General features: G+C 47.2%; 1 protein-coding gene across 4 annotated transcripts in view; it reads right to left on the reverse strand.

Moving 5' to 3' along the window:
- ALKBH8 (alkB homolog 8, tRNA methyltransferase) overlaps window positions 1–16,479 on the reverse strand; it is a 229,924-nt gene that overhangs the window by 28,841 nt on the left and 184,604 nt on the right. For all 4 annotated transcript variants that reach the window (XM_081002101.1, XM_081002099.1, XM_081002100.1 and 1 more), the window contains exons 6-7: window positions 15,839–15,943; window positions 13,834–13,904 (exon numbers count right to left, since the gene is read on the reverse strand). In XM_081002101.1, coding sequence (XP_080858227.1) covers window positions 13,834–13,904; window positions 15,839–15,943 — 176 coding nt within the window. The remainder of the gene's footprint in view (window positions 1–13,833; window positions 13,905–15,838; window positions 15,944–16,479) is intronic.

The following is a 16,479-nucleotide window of genomic DNA, read 5'->3' on the forward strand; positions in this document are numbered from 1 at the left end:
GCAATTCCACAGCACGATCCACTGACCTGTAGTAATGATGAGATTAAAAAAGGAGATACACGACAGAAACAAGACAGGAAGTCGAGAAAACGCTGACCAATTAATCTGGAAATAGTTGCTCTGGTTATGTACCTTGGGAAGGAGACATCCATCTGATTCACTGACTTCAATGGGGTTTACTTCTGGCAGAAGTGTATAGGATTTCACTACAATCTGACAAGTACTTGTATTGATTAGCGAAAGTACAGAAGGGCTGAGCCTGATAACAGGCAGTAAGAACATAAGGGCCCTGCTGGATCAGCCCAGTGGCCCATCTAGTCCTGGCATCCTGTTATCACAGTAACCAACTAGATGCCTACGGGGAGGATCACACAAGCAAGACTTTAAATTTGCAACAACACTCTCTCCTCCCTCTCCTCCTGAGGTTTCCAGCAGCTGGAATTCAGAAGCATACTGCTCCTAATCATTCTCGCCTTGCAGTAAATGGACAATTGAAGGCGTTTGAAAGATGGACAGTGATTCCCCCATGGAGACACAATTTAAGCAGAAGTAGCATTTTCTGGATTTTGCTGTGGCTGTGATTACCCTGCGGCAAAAAATGAAAAATGATGTGGCAAAGTCAACAGAAATGTAATTCTGCAACTTTGCATTAAAAAAAAAGTCACTCTGCAATTTTCAGGATTTTTTTTTATAATAGTACAAAACACCCAATGAGAATCCTTCTACTAGAGTGCCAACTTGAATAAAATATTGGGGGGGGGGGACGACAGATAAACCTCACCCTGCATAATCGGTCACATGATGCGGCACCCTCACATCATTTGAATGACAATGTCCATTAATGGGGGACGGGGGTGGCCCCCTCAATTATTTTATGGGAGGACAAAGAGACCTCAGCCCCTATGTGTTGGTTCTTTGTATGCTTCCTACAAAGAACAAGTATCTGTGTCTCATTGAACATGCAGGTATCCATCAAAGCAGAGCCCTTCAAAACTGCTTTAAAAACGATGGTTCTTTGAGGGGGGTTTTACAATCAACATTTTATGAAATATATAAATAGACACATTATATTTTTGTCTCTTTGGGTGAAGATACCCAACTCTTTCATTACACAGATACTAGTCTGTGCCACCCTCCTCACTGGCTGCCTGTAGTTTTAGCTTTGGCTTTAAGAGAGAAGCTCACTTAGAAATAGGCATCGCCATAGGAAGATGGAGGCAGGTATGTTTTTGTGTGTGAGGCTGATGAGCTGAGGAATTTTACAGTGTGGGGTTCCTTTTGAAGAATCAGAATGAAAGCTGAAACCATACTGTCAGGGAACTGCCATCGGAGGGACAGGTGGTGGAAGGGCTCACGGAGGTTGGGAGAGACCCAGCAGCGGAAGCAGGAACCAGCAGGGGGAGAGGTGGGTCTCTGAGGGAAAGCGAGCAAGAGGGAGGGCTCAGGGACACGTCCAGCGAGAACAGTGGGGAGGTTTCTGGACCTCCCATAGGGAGACCCACTCCTCGCCGGAAACTGTCACGCCGTGAGTCCAGAAGACGTGTTTCCGTTAAGGAGCTTTTATGTTGGAAGCGATTCCGAAAGCAGCCACTGTCGGAATCTGCTAGTGACTAGAGGAGCCATGTCTGAGGGGCTCCGTCACAGACAGAGGTTTGTGGACTTGAACAAACTCTGAGGGGATACGATTTTACGCACAAGCAGCTCATCATCCCATCACAGCATTCCGACAGTCTTTGAAAGCAGCTTGTGCAGGAGAAGGCATCATGAGCAACCCAGCCGGAACCGGAGAAGCAGGAGCAGGGGCGAGTCCAAGCCTGGAGGAAAGGTACCGGGTGTTGGAGGTCCAGCTAGCGCTGCAGACGGCGAGGCTTGAGGAGAGGAGGGCTCAGGATGCAGACAAAAAGGGGAAAGCCACCCAGCTCGCCAGAAAGGTACCAGGATTGGTGCAGAAGTTTGGGGGGGAGCCCAAAGACTATCATGCCTTTCGGACAGAGATGCAATATGCCCTCAATCTGCAGTTTGATGAATTCCCTGACGAGGAATCACGAGTGGCTTTCGTGATTGGGCATCTTGAAAAGGGGGCGAGAGACTGGGTTAGACCCCTGATGGCAGCGAATAGTGACGTCCTAAAGGACACGATGAAGTTCTTTCGCGCCATGGATCTGATGTTTTCCAGCGATATTGAGCAGGGAGTGGTGCGCAGACAGTTAATGGCTTACAAACAGGGGAGCCGATCTGTCCGTGAGTACTGGACTGAGTTCACCATGCTGGTTCACAGATTGGGGTGGGACTTATCGGCGGAACCCATTCAAATGCTATTTGAAGAAGGGCTTTCTTCGGCTGTGAAAGACGAACTTTCCCGGGGCCCCAGGGCGGATTCTATGGACCAGCTGACCAAATCTGTGCTGACCATAGGAGCGCGCCAGGAGGCGAGAGCATTGGAGAGGCGGGAAGGGAAGGGGGAACGTTGGAAGGAGTTCCGCATTCCAGACATTCCAGAGCCAACTTTCCCGCCGGCAGAGCCGATGGAAATCGGAACAACGCGCGCGCGCGGAGTTTCAAAGCCCAGTGAGGGGGGAAAGGAGGGAAAAGGCGCCCGGAAATGCTATCTCTGCCAACAGCCAGGTCACTTTGCCAGAGTCTGCCCCCAGAGGAAGGAATGGCAAGGGATGGTGGGAGCTGTGGAGGGAAGAGAGGAAGAAATACCGGAGCAAGTAAAAGCCAACGCCTGGCTGCCACCGTCGGGGCACAGCAGCCAGGCCAAAGAGCAGTGAAAGTGCCCACGCCAGAACCTCCTAAACCCGCCCTAGTGATAGAAGTGGCGCTAGAGCTGCCAAACAGACACCCTCTAAAGATAAAGGCGCTGTTGGACTCAGGCAGCTCCTGCAATTTCATGAGCAAAGAGTTTGCAGCTGAACACCAGATACAGACGATCCCTTTAAGCAACCCCCTGCAGGTGACCACGATCGATGGCAGGGAGCTGTTGGGAGGAGAAGTCAGCTTGCAGACCGTCCCAATGATAATGAAGGTGGCAAGGCACACCGAACTGATAGCGTTTAATGTGGCCACCTTGGGAGGAGCTCCCATTATATTGGGGATGAGCTGGCTAGCGTTACATGATCCGCTGGTGGGCTGGCATCAGAGAGTGGTTTCTTTTGGTTCAGCACATTGCTTAGAACACTGCAAAGAGGGAAAGGGTTTGGCAGGGGCCCAAGCCACCCTAGCAGGGACTGAAGTAACGGAGAACGTAAAGGTACCACGACAATACGCAGATCTCCGCGACGTCTTCAGCGAAAGGGAAGCTGACCAACTACCCCCGCATAGACCCTTTGACTGTCAAATCAATTTACTCCCTGGGGCACAGCTCCCTGTAGGCAAGCTGTACGCCATGTCAGACAGAGAGATGCAGGAGCTAAGGGAGTTCATTGACAAGAACCTGAAGAGAGGGTTCATCAGAGAGTCCAGGGCGGTGGGGGGCAGCCCAGTGTTTTTTGTGGATAAAAAAAACACGGACAAGCCGAGGCTGGTGTGTGACTTCAGGGCCTTGAACGCAGTGTCAGAACCAGTAGCCTTCCCTATGCCCAGGATTGACGACATTTTGACAAGGGTGCGGAAGGGAAAGATTTTCACAAAGCTGGACCTAAGGGGGGGCGTACAACCTGATACGAATAAGGAAGGGGGATGAATGGAAAACCACCATGTTCACCCCTTTAGGGGCATTTGAATATCTCGTTATGCCCTTCGGCCTACAAGCAGGCTCCGCGTGCTTTCAATCGTTTATGAACCACGTCCTGGGGCCTTTGCTTTACAAGAATTGTGTGGCCTTCTTAGACGACGTGTTGGTGTATTCTGAGAATGAGGAGCAGCACGTGAGAGACGTCAGAGAAGTGTTGAGCAGGCTGCAAGCCAACCAGCTGTGGGTGAAACTGGAGAAGTGTCAGTTTCATACCAAGGAGGTGGAATTCCTGGGGTATCGCCTGTCAGACAAGGGATTGGCCATGGATCCCGGCAAGGTCCAGGCGGTGCTGGAATGGAAAACACCCAAAACAAGGAAGGATGTGCAGAGGTTCCTAGGATTTGGGAACTTCTATCGTAAGTTCATCCGAAACTTTGCCCACCTGACGGCGCCCATTACGGACTGTCTCAGCAGTAAGAAGAAGTTCGTTTGGACTGAGGAGGCGGAGCGAGCATTTGAGGAACTAAAAAGGGCCTTCGCCTCGGAAGAACAACTCCTGCATGTGGATTTACAAAAACCGATGAGAGTGGAAACTGACGCATCAGACAGAGCAATTGGGGCGGTGCTTCTGCAGCCAGGGAAGGAGGAGTCAGAGTGGAGACCGTGTGCCTTTTTTTCGCGAAAGCTGAACAAATCCGAGAGGAACTACACGGTGTATGACCGAGAACTACTCGCCATTCATGAGGCGTTCCGGAGATGGAGGCACCTGCTAATTGGCGCACAACATAAGGTGCAAGTGTGCACTGACCACAAGAACCTAGAGTATTGGAGGACGGCACGAGTGCTCAACCAACGGCAAGTGAGATGGGCCCAGGAGTTCTCCAAATTTAACTTTGAGATTTGTTACGTGCCAGGCCCAGAGAACATTAGGGCGGACGCTCTCTCACGCAAACCTGAATATTTGGAGGGGGAGGGAGCACCCGAAGAGAGACATGTCATTCCAGAGGACCGCTGGGTGTGTGGGGCGGCATTGGTGGGACAAAGAGAACTGGTAGAGGGAACGGAGAATGATGAATACACCCAGGACAAACTCAGGGGTCTCAGGAGGGAGGGAGACAAACCCGGAGGTTTTGAGGAGAGAAACGGGGCGTTGTATTACAAGGGAGCGCTGTATATACCTGAAGGAGAGCTGAGGGGGAAGGTACTCAAGCAGCTGCACGATAGCCCCACAGCGGGGCATTTTGGGCAACACAAAACTATGTGGTTGGTTACCAGGGAATTTTGGTGGCCCAAGGTCAGGGAAGATGTACGGGAGTATGTGAGAGGTTGTGACCAATGCCAGCGAGCCAAAGGGGAGAGGCGGGCGCCGGCGGGGTTATTAGAACCGCTACCCACACCTGAAAGACCATGGGAAGCAGTGTCAATAGATTTCATGACTGATCTGCCAAAGTCCAGAGGGAAAACAGCCATCATGGTTGTGGCAGACCTGTTAACCAAAATGGGCCACTTTATAGCCTGCTCACATGCTGTCACGGCAGAAGAAACAGCGAAATTGTTTGTAGAAAATGTTTTTAGGTTGCATGGCGCCCCCTTGAGGGTGGTTTCAGACCGAGGGAAACAATTTACTTCCAGGTTCTGGAGGAAGCTCATGAGCTTACTGCATGTAGAGGTCAATTTTTCGACTGCCCGGCATCCTGAAACCAACGGGCAGGCGGAAAGAGCCAATGGCATCCTCCAGCAATATCTGAGGTGTTATGTCAATGACAGAGAGAATGATTGGGTGGAGAAGCTGGCGTTGGCGGAATTTGCCTACAACAATGCGGAGAACGTGTCCACAGGGATGAGCCCCTTTTTGGCTAATTACGGGTGCCATCCCAGGGCTTTCCCAGGGGGGGAAGGGGAGAGATGGAGCGTCCCGGCTGCCGAACAGTTCGTAGAAGAAATGGAAGCGATCCATCGTCAGCTGCAACTCAACTTAGACAGGGCCAAGGAGGAGTATAAGAGGCAGGCAGACAAAAACAGAAGGGAAGGTGAAACCATTAGGGTGGGGGACCAGGTGTGGCTGTCAACCCAAGGGTTACCATTCAAAGGGGGTTGTAAGAAGTTAAGACCCAAAAGATTGGGCCCATTTGAAGTCACGCAACAGGTCAACCCAGTGGCTTTCAGACTCCGGTTACCGAACCACATGAAGCTGCACCCAGTTTTCCACAGGTCGTTGCTGTCACCGTATAAAGGGGACAGAGAAGGGAGGTTCACCCGGGGACCAGCAATGGAGGAAAGGGAACACAGCAGCCATGTGGCGGAGATCCTAGATTCCAGGTGGAAGGGAGATCAAGTGGAGTATTTGGTAATGTGGGAAGGGGAACCGGAGTCGGAAAACACCTGGGTCATGGCAGAGGATGTCAATGACGAGGTCTTAATAGAAACTTTTCATCAGAGGTTCCCACGTAAACCTCAGTCTGTAGCGAGGTTCCGGAGGGAATACTTTGCAACCACAGATGAGGAAGAGGAGTTGGAGGGGTTCACAGATTCCGAGGAGGAGGAGGATTCAGAGACCCGGAACGGCAACCGATGGAGGGAAATGTTCGAGACGTCTGAAGATGAAGAGGATTCCTTTCGGGGTTTTACCTCCTCACCGCCCAGAGGAGAGGGAACGGGAGGGGGTGACGGGGGCCCTGGAGGGGAGGTGGATGTCAGGGAACTGCCATCGGAGGGACAGGTGGTGGAAGGGCTCACGGAGGTTGGGAGAGACCCAGCAGCGGAAGCAGGAACCAGCAGGGGGAGAGGTGGGTCTCTGAGGGAAAGCGAGCAAGAGGGAGGGCTCAGGGACACGTCCAGCGAGAACAGTGGGGAGGTTTCTGGACCTCCCATAGGGAGACCCACTCCTCGCCGGAAACTGTCACGCCGTGAGTCCAGAAGACGTTTTTCCGTTAAGGAGCTTTTATGTTGGAAGCGATTCCGAAAGCAGCCACTGTCGGAATCTGCTAGTGACTAGAGGAGCCATGTCTGAGGGGCTCCGTCACAGACAGAGGTTTGTGGACTTGAACAAACTCTGAGGAGATACGATTTTACGCACAAGCAGCTCATCATCCCATCACACATACCTTTCCAGAAGCCTTGCAATACATACATACATATACATACATATATAAATATATACAGTGTGTATATATATATATATATATATACATATATATGGAAGAACCAACAGCAGTATGCAAGATTTGCAGGATGAGTCTTTGAGAAAAATGTGGGAATATAAAGAAGCCAGAGACAAAAGAAATAAACTAGGGCAAGTGTCTTAACAGAATAGCCTGTCTAATTTTTATTTTTAAAAAGGGGAGAGAGAATACAGGGACCCACATGCTGGGCTGAAGTGTGCTCTCATTGTGAGGCCACATTCGCCACTCGCTGAGCCTTTTGCATCAGTGGAAACTAGTTGCTGAAAAGCCCTGTAAGGAGCCTTGAGAAGCCCCCGGGATAGACTGGTACAGAATTACAAAATCACAAAGTTGGAAGCTTTTGTCTCAAGCAGGGAACAGAGGATGAAAAAGACCTTTCTCTGCCATGGACCCTGGAGAGGCACTTCTTGCAAGAACAGACAAAACTAGGCTAGACAGACAAACGGTTTGGCCTGCTGTGAGACAGCTTCCCATGCTCCTAAGTGATCTAGTGGTTGTGCATACAAGGCAGATACTTATCTAGAGGGATCCTGTCTGGGAAGGGGATTTTGCTTGGTTGCAAGAAGGGTTTGGGGGCGGGAGTACCTGTGATGGTGCAGAGTGGAGAATGAAAGGCAAGGAGGGATCAGGGTTCAATTCCTCTCGAAAACACCTTTTTACAAACAAAAAATTAGAGCCTCGTCCCTAAGGATGCTTAGCTCTACAAAACGTAGCTTCATCTGTCACATCTACTTTGGTAGTTTGCAAAATGGGACCCCGACTTTTTCCGTAGGCTCACGTCACTGAAATCTGTTTAGAGCTTGACAGAAGCTGAGCCTGAGTTGAAGCAATGCTCCCACAACAAAGCAGGCATGCAGGCAGTTTGTGCATCTCTAGAGACACCATCCGGAAGCCATGAATACAACAGTCACACCTAACCAGGCAGCTTAAGAAAAGGCCATTTTGCAGGTCTGCCTCTTTGCATTTTCCAAGCAAATAGGTTATTTCCTTGGGGGAAGCAGCACGTATGCAATTGCTAGTGAGCTGCAACACAAGCATTTGTTTTATCAGGAACACATAAATCAGGAGGCTGCTGCTTATTTAACCGACAGTAAGACAGGACAAGGGACGTGGGTGGCGCTGTGGGTTAAACCACAGAGCCTAGGACTTGCCGATCAGAAGGTCGGCGGTTCGAATCCTCGTGACGGGGTGAGCTCCCATTGCTCAGTCCCTGCTCCTGCCAACCTAGCAGTTCGAAAGCATGTCAAAGTGCAAGTAGATAAATAGGTACCGCTCCAGCGGGAAGGTAAACGGCCTTTCTGTGCGCTGCTCTGGTTCACCAGAAGCGGCTTATTCATGCTGGCCACATGACCCGGAAGCTCCCTTGGCCAATAAAGCGAGATGAGCGCCACAACCCCAGAGTCGGTCACAACTGGACCTAATGGTCAGGGGTCCCTTTACCTTTAAGACAGAACAATTTGACAGTAGAATCATAGAAATGTAGAGTTGGAAGGGACTACAAGGGCCATCTAGCCTAACCCCTGGCAATGCCCAATGTGGGGCTCAAACTCACAACCCTGAAATTAAGAGTCTCATGCTCTACCAACTGAGCTATCCTAGGCAAAGAAATTACTATAGCGTCCTGGGAGCGGGGGAATCCCAAGTCTCTGATGTGCAGAAAGAAAATGAGGATCACAATTGTATTTATCATGACCAACTTATTGTGTTAGCTCCACATAGCAATAGCTACAATCATTTGAGTATTTCTAGGTAGGAATCTGAATTTGGAACTTAAAGATACCTGCATTCTGTGACCAGAAATCTCACTATTTTAGTCATTACCCAAGACTGAAAAATACCCCCCTGATCAAATACAATGGTACCTTGGGTTAAGTACTTAATTCGTTCCGGAGGTCCGTACTTAACCTGAAACTGTTCTTAACCTGAAGCACTACTTTAGCTAATGGGGTCTCCCGCTGCTGCTGGGCCCCCGGAGCATGATTTCTGTTCTCATCCTGAAGCAAAGTTCTTAACCTGAAGCACTATTTCTGGGTTAGCGGAGTCTGTAACCTGAAGTGTATGTACCTGAAGCGTATGTAACCCAAGGTACCACTGTAGTTCCACCATTGTTCCTTTTCCTGGAGCACCAAGAACATCGAAGGCAGCCTGAGAGAAATCTCAGGTTGCATGCCACACCTGTCTCAGGTAAGGGGATAGACCAAGCGTATCTTGGCTGAGGGTTCTCAAAATCCTAGAGCCAGCATAGTCTGGTTGATCACAGAGCAGTGATCAACCTGAACAGTCCTGGCCAGCACCCCATTTAAACGGACTGTGCCCAGAGTGGTCATGTATCCTACTTTATAGAGGACAGTTCTCTTATCTGAAGGGTTGGCTGGTCCAAGTCCACTACAGGGATAAAGAACCATAACAAAGGAAAACAGAGGCCTTGGAATTTCCCATCGAGCATCAGACCACAGGTTACCTGGTCAAAGTCTTTCCCACTATGATGAAATGTACTGCATTTCTATTTAAACTCTAGAAATTATTTCTGAACTCGCAACTATACACATAAAGTTGCATATGCAAATTATATGCTAACATTTGCCATATCTTTTGACCTGTTTTTGCTGGTGCATTTCGTGTGTGTGTGTGTGTGTGTGTGTGTGTGTGTGTGTGATGTGTAAGTAGCCCCCTGAACTCTACACCTCTTGGACAAGCCCCAGGAAGGTTCCTACACAAACACCCACAGGCAGACAGATTCCTCAGCAGATAAATCAATGTGCAAAGGTTTTCTTTGAGAAAGGAAGCTTTAAAACCACTGGTTTAAAGCGGATTTTTCTTTAATGCTGCATTCTCCCTTTTTATTATGTTTTCTGGTTGTATCATAATCACCACCTACACAACCCTAGCTATAATACCCTACCTTTCTACAGAGTTCTCGAAAGGTGTTTAGCCACGGTGTTTTCTGTCTGTGACAGGAGAATAATTGCACTTCTCCACTTCACAGTAATGCGATAAACCGCAATAAACTTTCAAAGTGCTCATTTGCCTTCATGGTTGGAGGTCTGGTTAAAAACCTGAACTGCAGAAAAATCAAGTGGAATTTTAGACATTATGTACATGGTGTTTTTTTTAACCTTTTGGGAAATACGATCCATTCCCCAGTTTTTATTACGTGATTTTCTTAATTATGAATGCAAATTCAATGCAAGATGCAACAGAAGGATTTTTAAAAGGGTAATAAATTACTTGCAAAATGAAGAAGGCCTGGGATTATCATTTTTTTAAGCAGAGCAAATATATTTTAAAGGATGGGCTAAGATGGTTTCCTAAAGAGTATCTGCTTACAGTTGACTTACAGTCACACATAATTTCAGGTGGGGATGTGCACATCACAATATGAATCAAAGGATGTATCCAACTGTTCGTTGAAGTTCCGATTAATAATAATTACTATAATCTCATTTCCTCTTCTTCAAATATTTAGGGTTGTCGCTTATGCAGCCAAAACAGAACCACCCATGTAAAAATAAAAATGAAAAAGGTAAAGGATCCCTGGACAGTTAAGTCCAGTCAAAGGTGGCTATGGGGTGTGACGCTCATCTTGCTTTCAGCCCGAGGGAGCTGGCTTTTGTCCGCAGACAGCTTTCCGGGTCATGACTAAACCACTTCTGGTGCAATGGGACACCGTGACAGAAACCAGAGTGCATGGAAACGCCTTTTACCTTTCCGCCGCAGCGGTACCTATTTATCTACTTGCACTGGTATGCTTTCAAACTGCTAGGCTGGCAGGAGCTGGGACAGAGCAACGGGAGCTCACCCCGTCGCACGGATTCGAACTGCCGACCTTCTGATCAGCAAGCCCAAGAGGCTCAGTGGTTTAGACCACAGCACCACCTGCTCCCTGGAACCACCCATGTACAAGAGAGTGGTATCAGCAAACGGTGTAATTTTGATATACACAGGACAAATTTCATGAATACGATGAATCCTATTATGGAAACAGGAAGTAAGGGAACCCCAAATGAAGGCGATTGTCATGAGTTCCCACTGAAACATCATGTGAGTGGTCAGACTCGGAGGAGAAGGAGCTCAGGGAGTTAGACCTGGAGGACCCACCATGGTAGAGGTTACAGATTACAAATTCTTAGAAATGTCTGATCCCAGGGAGGACTGCAGCAGTTTAGGGGGGTGGAATTCTACCCTCCAAAGGAGGCTCAGGCAAACTCTCAGGACTGCCTCCCATTACCTCCCTTCCAAGTATGCCCCCCTGCCTCAGATTCTCCTCTGGCCCCTGCCCCATCACACAGGGACCTCCTTCTTCAGGGAAGGCGGCTGGAGCAAAGCTGCTGCCAAGCCAGCACCAACTCCACCTCTGGCACCTAGGAGACCAAGATGTAAACACACACAACCCTCACCAGCTCACTACTTCATTTGCTACTCCGGCTGCTACTAATCACCAGTTACACAGCTTTTTAATCTGTAAAGACCTTTACAATCACACAGCACTCTATGCCGGATGTTTTACAAGGAATGCACCAATGTACAAAACATATTACAGAATCGCCAGGAACATGGATGTTGCCAGAGGCAAAGGCTGCCACAGCAGGAACTGATCCATCAGGCAATGACTGGGCTGTTGCAGCTACCTTCACCAAAGCAGGGAATTAATATTCTGTTACAAAATGGCATCAAAGACCTGGACGGAGCAGGAGCTTTAGGGCATTTTGTTGACGAGATTCATCTCTCACGGGTACTTTTCCAGGCAAAGAATGTGGATGCTGGCTCTCTCTTAAAAAAAACCCCCAAACCAACCATGAATTCTGTTTATACTTGACTGCCGGACACATGGCTGCATTTGGGTAGAACTTACAAGGGTATCTCAGCAGTGAAACAAAGACCTGTCCTGCCGTCCTCAGTTTAGCAGCTGGCCTGTGTCTCTGCCACTTCCCCAAATTCTTGCTATGTGAACTGGGCAGAAGAAGCAGACCGCCCCCATCAAGCCCTGTTTACAGAGCCCAACTCCCAACTTTTGCCTTTCTTAAGTGATCAAAACTGCTGTTAAATAAGTCTGCAAGCGGTTATAGGAACATAGAAAGTCTGACCACTGGCATTGTCTACACTGACTAGAAGCCACTTTCTGGGGTTTCAGGCAGAAAACACTCCTGTCAGGGCTTGGAGTCAGACACGGGTCAACATGAAAGACACAGGGCTCGGTTGTCAGTGAAGTTGACTCTGTATTCAAGGAAACAGCATGCAACTCAGCAACACTTCCCAGCAGGCCGTGGCCCTATAAAGCAGTTGCCAGGACTGAAGGCCTCTGCCTTTCACCCTCTCTAATGCTCATCCTCTCCCGGATGTTTCCCAAGCAGTCTCAAACTGTGCATGTGCATCAGGCTTAATCCCTGGCATCTTCAATTAAGAAAGGGTCAGGTGATGGCAAAGGCCTCTGCCTGAGAACCTAGGCCTCATCTGCAATATATCTCTAAAGCTGTATCATAACCCCTTTAAGGAATCATGGCTACCCCCCCCCAAAGAACCCTGGGAATTTGAGTTTACTGAGGGTCTTGAAAGTTGTGAGGAGCTACAATTCTGAGTGTGTTTTAACAATCAATCCCTCTTCCCAGAGAATTCTGGGAATTCTAGCTCAGTGAAGGCTCTAGGTTCCCTCATTGAGAGAAGCAAAGCTACAGGAAACCAGGCAGAGGGCCTTCTCGGTAGTGGCGCCCTCCCTGTGGAACACCCTTCCATCAGATGTCAAAGAGATAAACAACTACCTGACATTTAGAAGATATCTGAAAGCAGCCCTGTTTAGGGAAGTTTTTAATGTGTGACATTTTAATGTATTTTTGATCTTTGTTGGAAGCTGCCCAGAGTGGCTGGGGAAACCCAGCCAGATGGGCAGGGTACAAATAATTTATTATTATTATTATTATTATTATTATTATTATTATTAGGAGCCTCCCAACAACTCTCAGCACCCTTAACAAACTACACATCCCAGGATTCTTTTGATAGAATCCATGACTTTTTAAAACGGGATGATACTGCTTTAAATGTATTGTAGAGTGCAGACAAGGATCAGTGTAGATAATAAATGGGCTAGATGAACGAAGAGTCGCTGCTTCCCATGTTTTGAAGCCCCTGTTAAAGGTTTCAGCAAAACGCAATCAGCCGACAGATCCACTTCATTTAGAGCACTCTGCTTTAAAGAGCTTAGCTGCAGCATATGAACAACACAATCTCGGAAACGCACAGATGTCCTTCCTGCTCAACCCCCCGCCTCTGCTTTTGTTGTCTCTTCTTAAGAAAAGGCTTCTGTACACCAATGTCAGCTTTCATAGCTGACAATGGAAGATAAGAAGCATCCATTAGTTCCTGGATCAGGATGGACCAAGACAGACAAAAGTACTTCAAGGCCAGTACATCTCAAAAATAACCTATGAAACAGAGGGATTAAATATTATTATTATTTATTCACAAAGGATTTTCAGGCAAAGCTCCCTGCAAGAATTCCACCGGCGGCACAGCTACTTCTAAGAAATCCTCATCTCATATTTTTAAAAAATTCAACAGGTGTAGCTCAATAGCTTCAGGGTGAAGAAAAGAGATGGCCAAGTCTGTCTCAGTCCTTATTTTTAAGACCAGGAGGGTTTTCCCCTCCATAACACGAAATTACAAGCATTCAGAGCATAGAAATACTTTTGTTGTCCTGAAAGCAACACTGAAAACTTGGATAGGACACAGAGCTTAGTTCCTCACCCCAAGCAAGTTAAGGCATGAGTGCACTACAAGGAAGGTTGGCAGTATTGTCAAAGGAGACTGCATACTGGGCTCAGTTCAGATGTGGTGCAAAACTGCAGTAAACACACACTTTTTTCATCTCCCCGTCCCTCAGCATCTGCTGCCTGAGGCAGTCCCCTCATTCTCCCTAATGGCTGGGAGGAACCCAACTTGCCTCTACTCAAAAAACTCAGAAAAAGATATACAAATTACCTCAGCTCCTAAACTTAGAGCTATGATTTCATCCTCAAAAGCAGAATGCGTATCTATGTGAGGAGGGATTCCTGCAACATAAAACAAAGCCGTGGTTCAGTACATGTGAGAATCTATTTTTCAACTTTTGCTCACCATCAGTCTTACTCTTGTACATTGGTAGGCCAAGAAGCTTCCCTCATTCTCTACAGCAGTCTCAATCCACCTAGCGTCCTTCAGAAGTTTTGGACTATAACTCCTAGCTGTCCAGCCCAGTTTATGACATGTAATAAATCAAATTTAACAACAACAAAAGCCAAAGAAAAAAGAAATCTTGTTACAAGTGCTATGGATGCCTTAGGCTAGGACCAGAATTTATGGCAAATGCAAATTTGGCACCAAGCACAGCACCACTGTCACTCCCCTTACTATTTCCCCATCTAAGGGATGCAAAATGTAGTCTATGATGCCTTGTAGCCATGCGTTCCTCCACTATAAGCTTAAGTTTGTAGGGAGCAGGGCAAGTCACTGCATGATGCTATCATGTCATGTGTTTTGCATCATTAGGTGTTTTAGGAGAGAGGGGTCTTGCTCAGCGGTAAAGTACACGTTTTGGATACAAAAGGTCCCAGGTTCAATCCCTTACATATATCTCTCAAAATTCATATACCGCTTGATTATAAGAGAACCTCTAAGCGGTTTACAAAAATATATAATAATGCATTTAAAATATTGATAAAAATGGGGGGGGGGGTTGGAAAGATTATTACAATCTACAGTAGCTAAAAAAGAGATCACTCACATGTAACTAAGATAACCAGCTTTATATAACCAACATGCTCAAGTTCAATTAATGCATGAAGGGGTTAACGCCAGAGAGTAAGCTGTCCTGCTGGGCGTAGCTATGTCACTTCCTCTCACCTTGGGAGGAAATAGGCAATCAAGTCCATTGTTGTACCCAGTCTACCTGAGATGCTCAGTGTGTGTGAAGAGCTTTAAACTGGTTGCTCCAGCTCAACCACATGGCTCTCACCAGCCATTCTTGAGTTCCTATACCAATAATCCAGGAACTTTTACCACTTTGTAACTCAGCTAAATTTTACTACCTGCGCAACTTTTCTGGCTGATGAACGGGAAAGCACATAAACCTGACCTTTGCAGAGTTTGTAAGTACACCAATTTTTAACTTACCAAATGTGTGGTCTTTTCCTGTGCTGGGGGAACAGGGAAAATTTAGCACTCACTTGGAAGAGCATATTTTAAAGGTCAAACAGCCTACATTTCCATGCTTTACTTTGCTGCATAGATTGTGACTTTAAATCTCTGCCAGGGTTCTCTCAACAAAGAGTACTTGCTCTAAACTTGGATGTTAACATCCAGGAATTTGCCTTTACAGTGGTACCTCAGGTTAAGAGCTTAATTCATTCTGGAAGTCCGTTCTTAACCTGAAACTGTTCTTAACCTGAGGTACCACTTTAGCCAATGGGGTCTCCCGCTGCTGCCACACCGCCGGAGCACAATTTCTGTTCTCATCCTGAAGCGAAGTTCTTAACCCGAGGTACTACTTCTGGGTTAGCGGAGTCTGTAACCTGAAGCATCTGTAACCCGAGGTACCACTGTGTATATTTTTATTTGCACCAACAGTAACATGTCTAGATAAGTTTGCCTAAACAAAACACACACAAAGATCAATTTCTTCCCCCATCTTTAAGAAGGGCTGGGAAAAGACTCCTGCCTAAAACTCTGAGAAGCTGATACCAATCAATGTCAACGATGCCCAGCCAAATGAACCAATGGACTTGATAACTTGATAATATAAGACAGCTTTCAATGTTCCTAACAAGATGTAGGACTGCTGTCTTCAGTTTCAACTGGGTATCAACTGGAGACCTTGGTGGGCTTGCCCCATATACCCAAGGAACGGACACCTCCCATATGTCCAATAATACTTCTGCATTTACCAAGGCATTTTGATTAAGGGGTGTTTGTGTCAGGTTAAAGATGTTGGTGCAACACGTGTACGTACCCTGTCCAGGTTCATACTGATTTATAGTCAGTTGATCAGGTTTCTCCTTAATGTGCCCCATCTTCAACCATTTCGCAAGAAGCTTGTTACAGATATCTGGGAGACCTGAGGCGGTGAGAAAATATGAAAGCAGAAGGTTTTCTCTCTCTTCCCTCGTCCACAACAAAACATTCCCACATCAGAAAACAAATAAAGCATACAATTAGGAAAGCTGCAAAGTTTCAACCCTTAAATTCTTCATACAGAATACACCACAAAAGGAAAACATGTCAGTTACATTTATATGGGGTTGTGTTGGGGTTTTTTGCCATTATGGTGTTGTAGCTAGAACGTTGGACAAGGACTACAGAGGTTTAAATCTGCACAACTATGAAGCTTGCTGAGTGACCTTAAGCCTGTCACGATTTGTCAGCCTAATTCTACCTCACTGGGCTGTTGTGATGTTAAGAGGAGGCGGGAGAATGACAAGCCTGTGGCTTTGAGTTCCATGGAGGAAAAGTAGGGTATAAATGTAATAATGAAACAAATGTAGTCATGGCTATTCACCTTGCACTTTTCTGCTCCATAGCTGAAAACATTACAGTGGTACCCCGCAAGACGAACGCCTCGCAAGACGGAAAACCCGCTAGACGAAAGGGTTT

The sequence above is a fragment of the Podarcis pityusensis genome (genome assembly GCF_964106645.2).
Source record: "Podarcis pityusensis genome assembly, chromosome: 4".
Taxonomy (NCBI): domain Eukaryota; kingdom Metazoa; phylum Chordata; class Lepidosauria; order Squamata; family Lacertidae; genus Podarcis; species Podarcis pityusensis.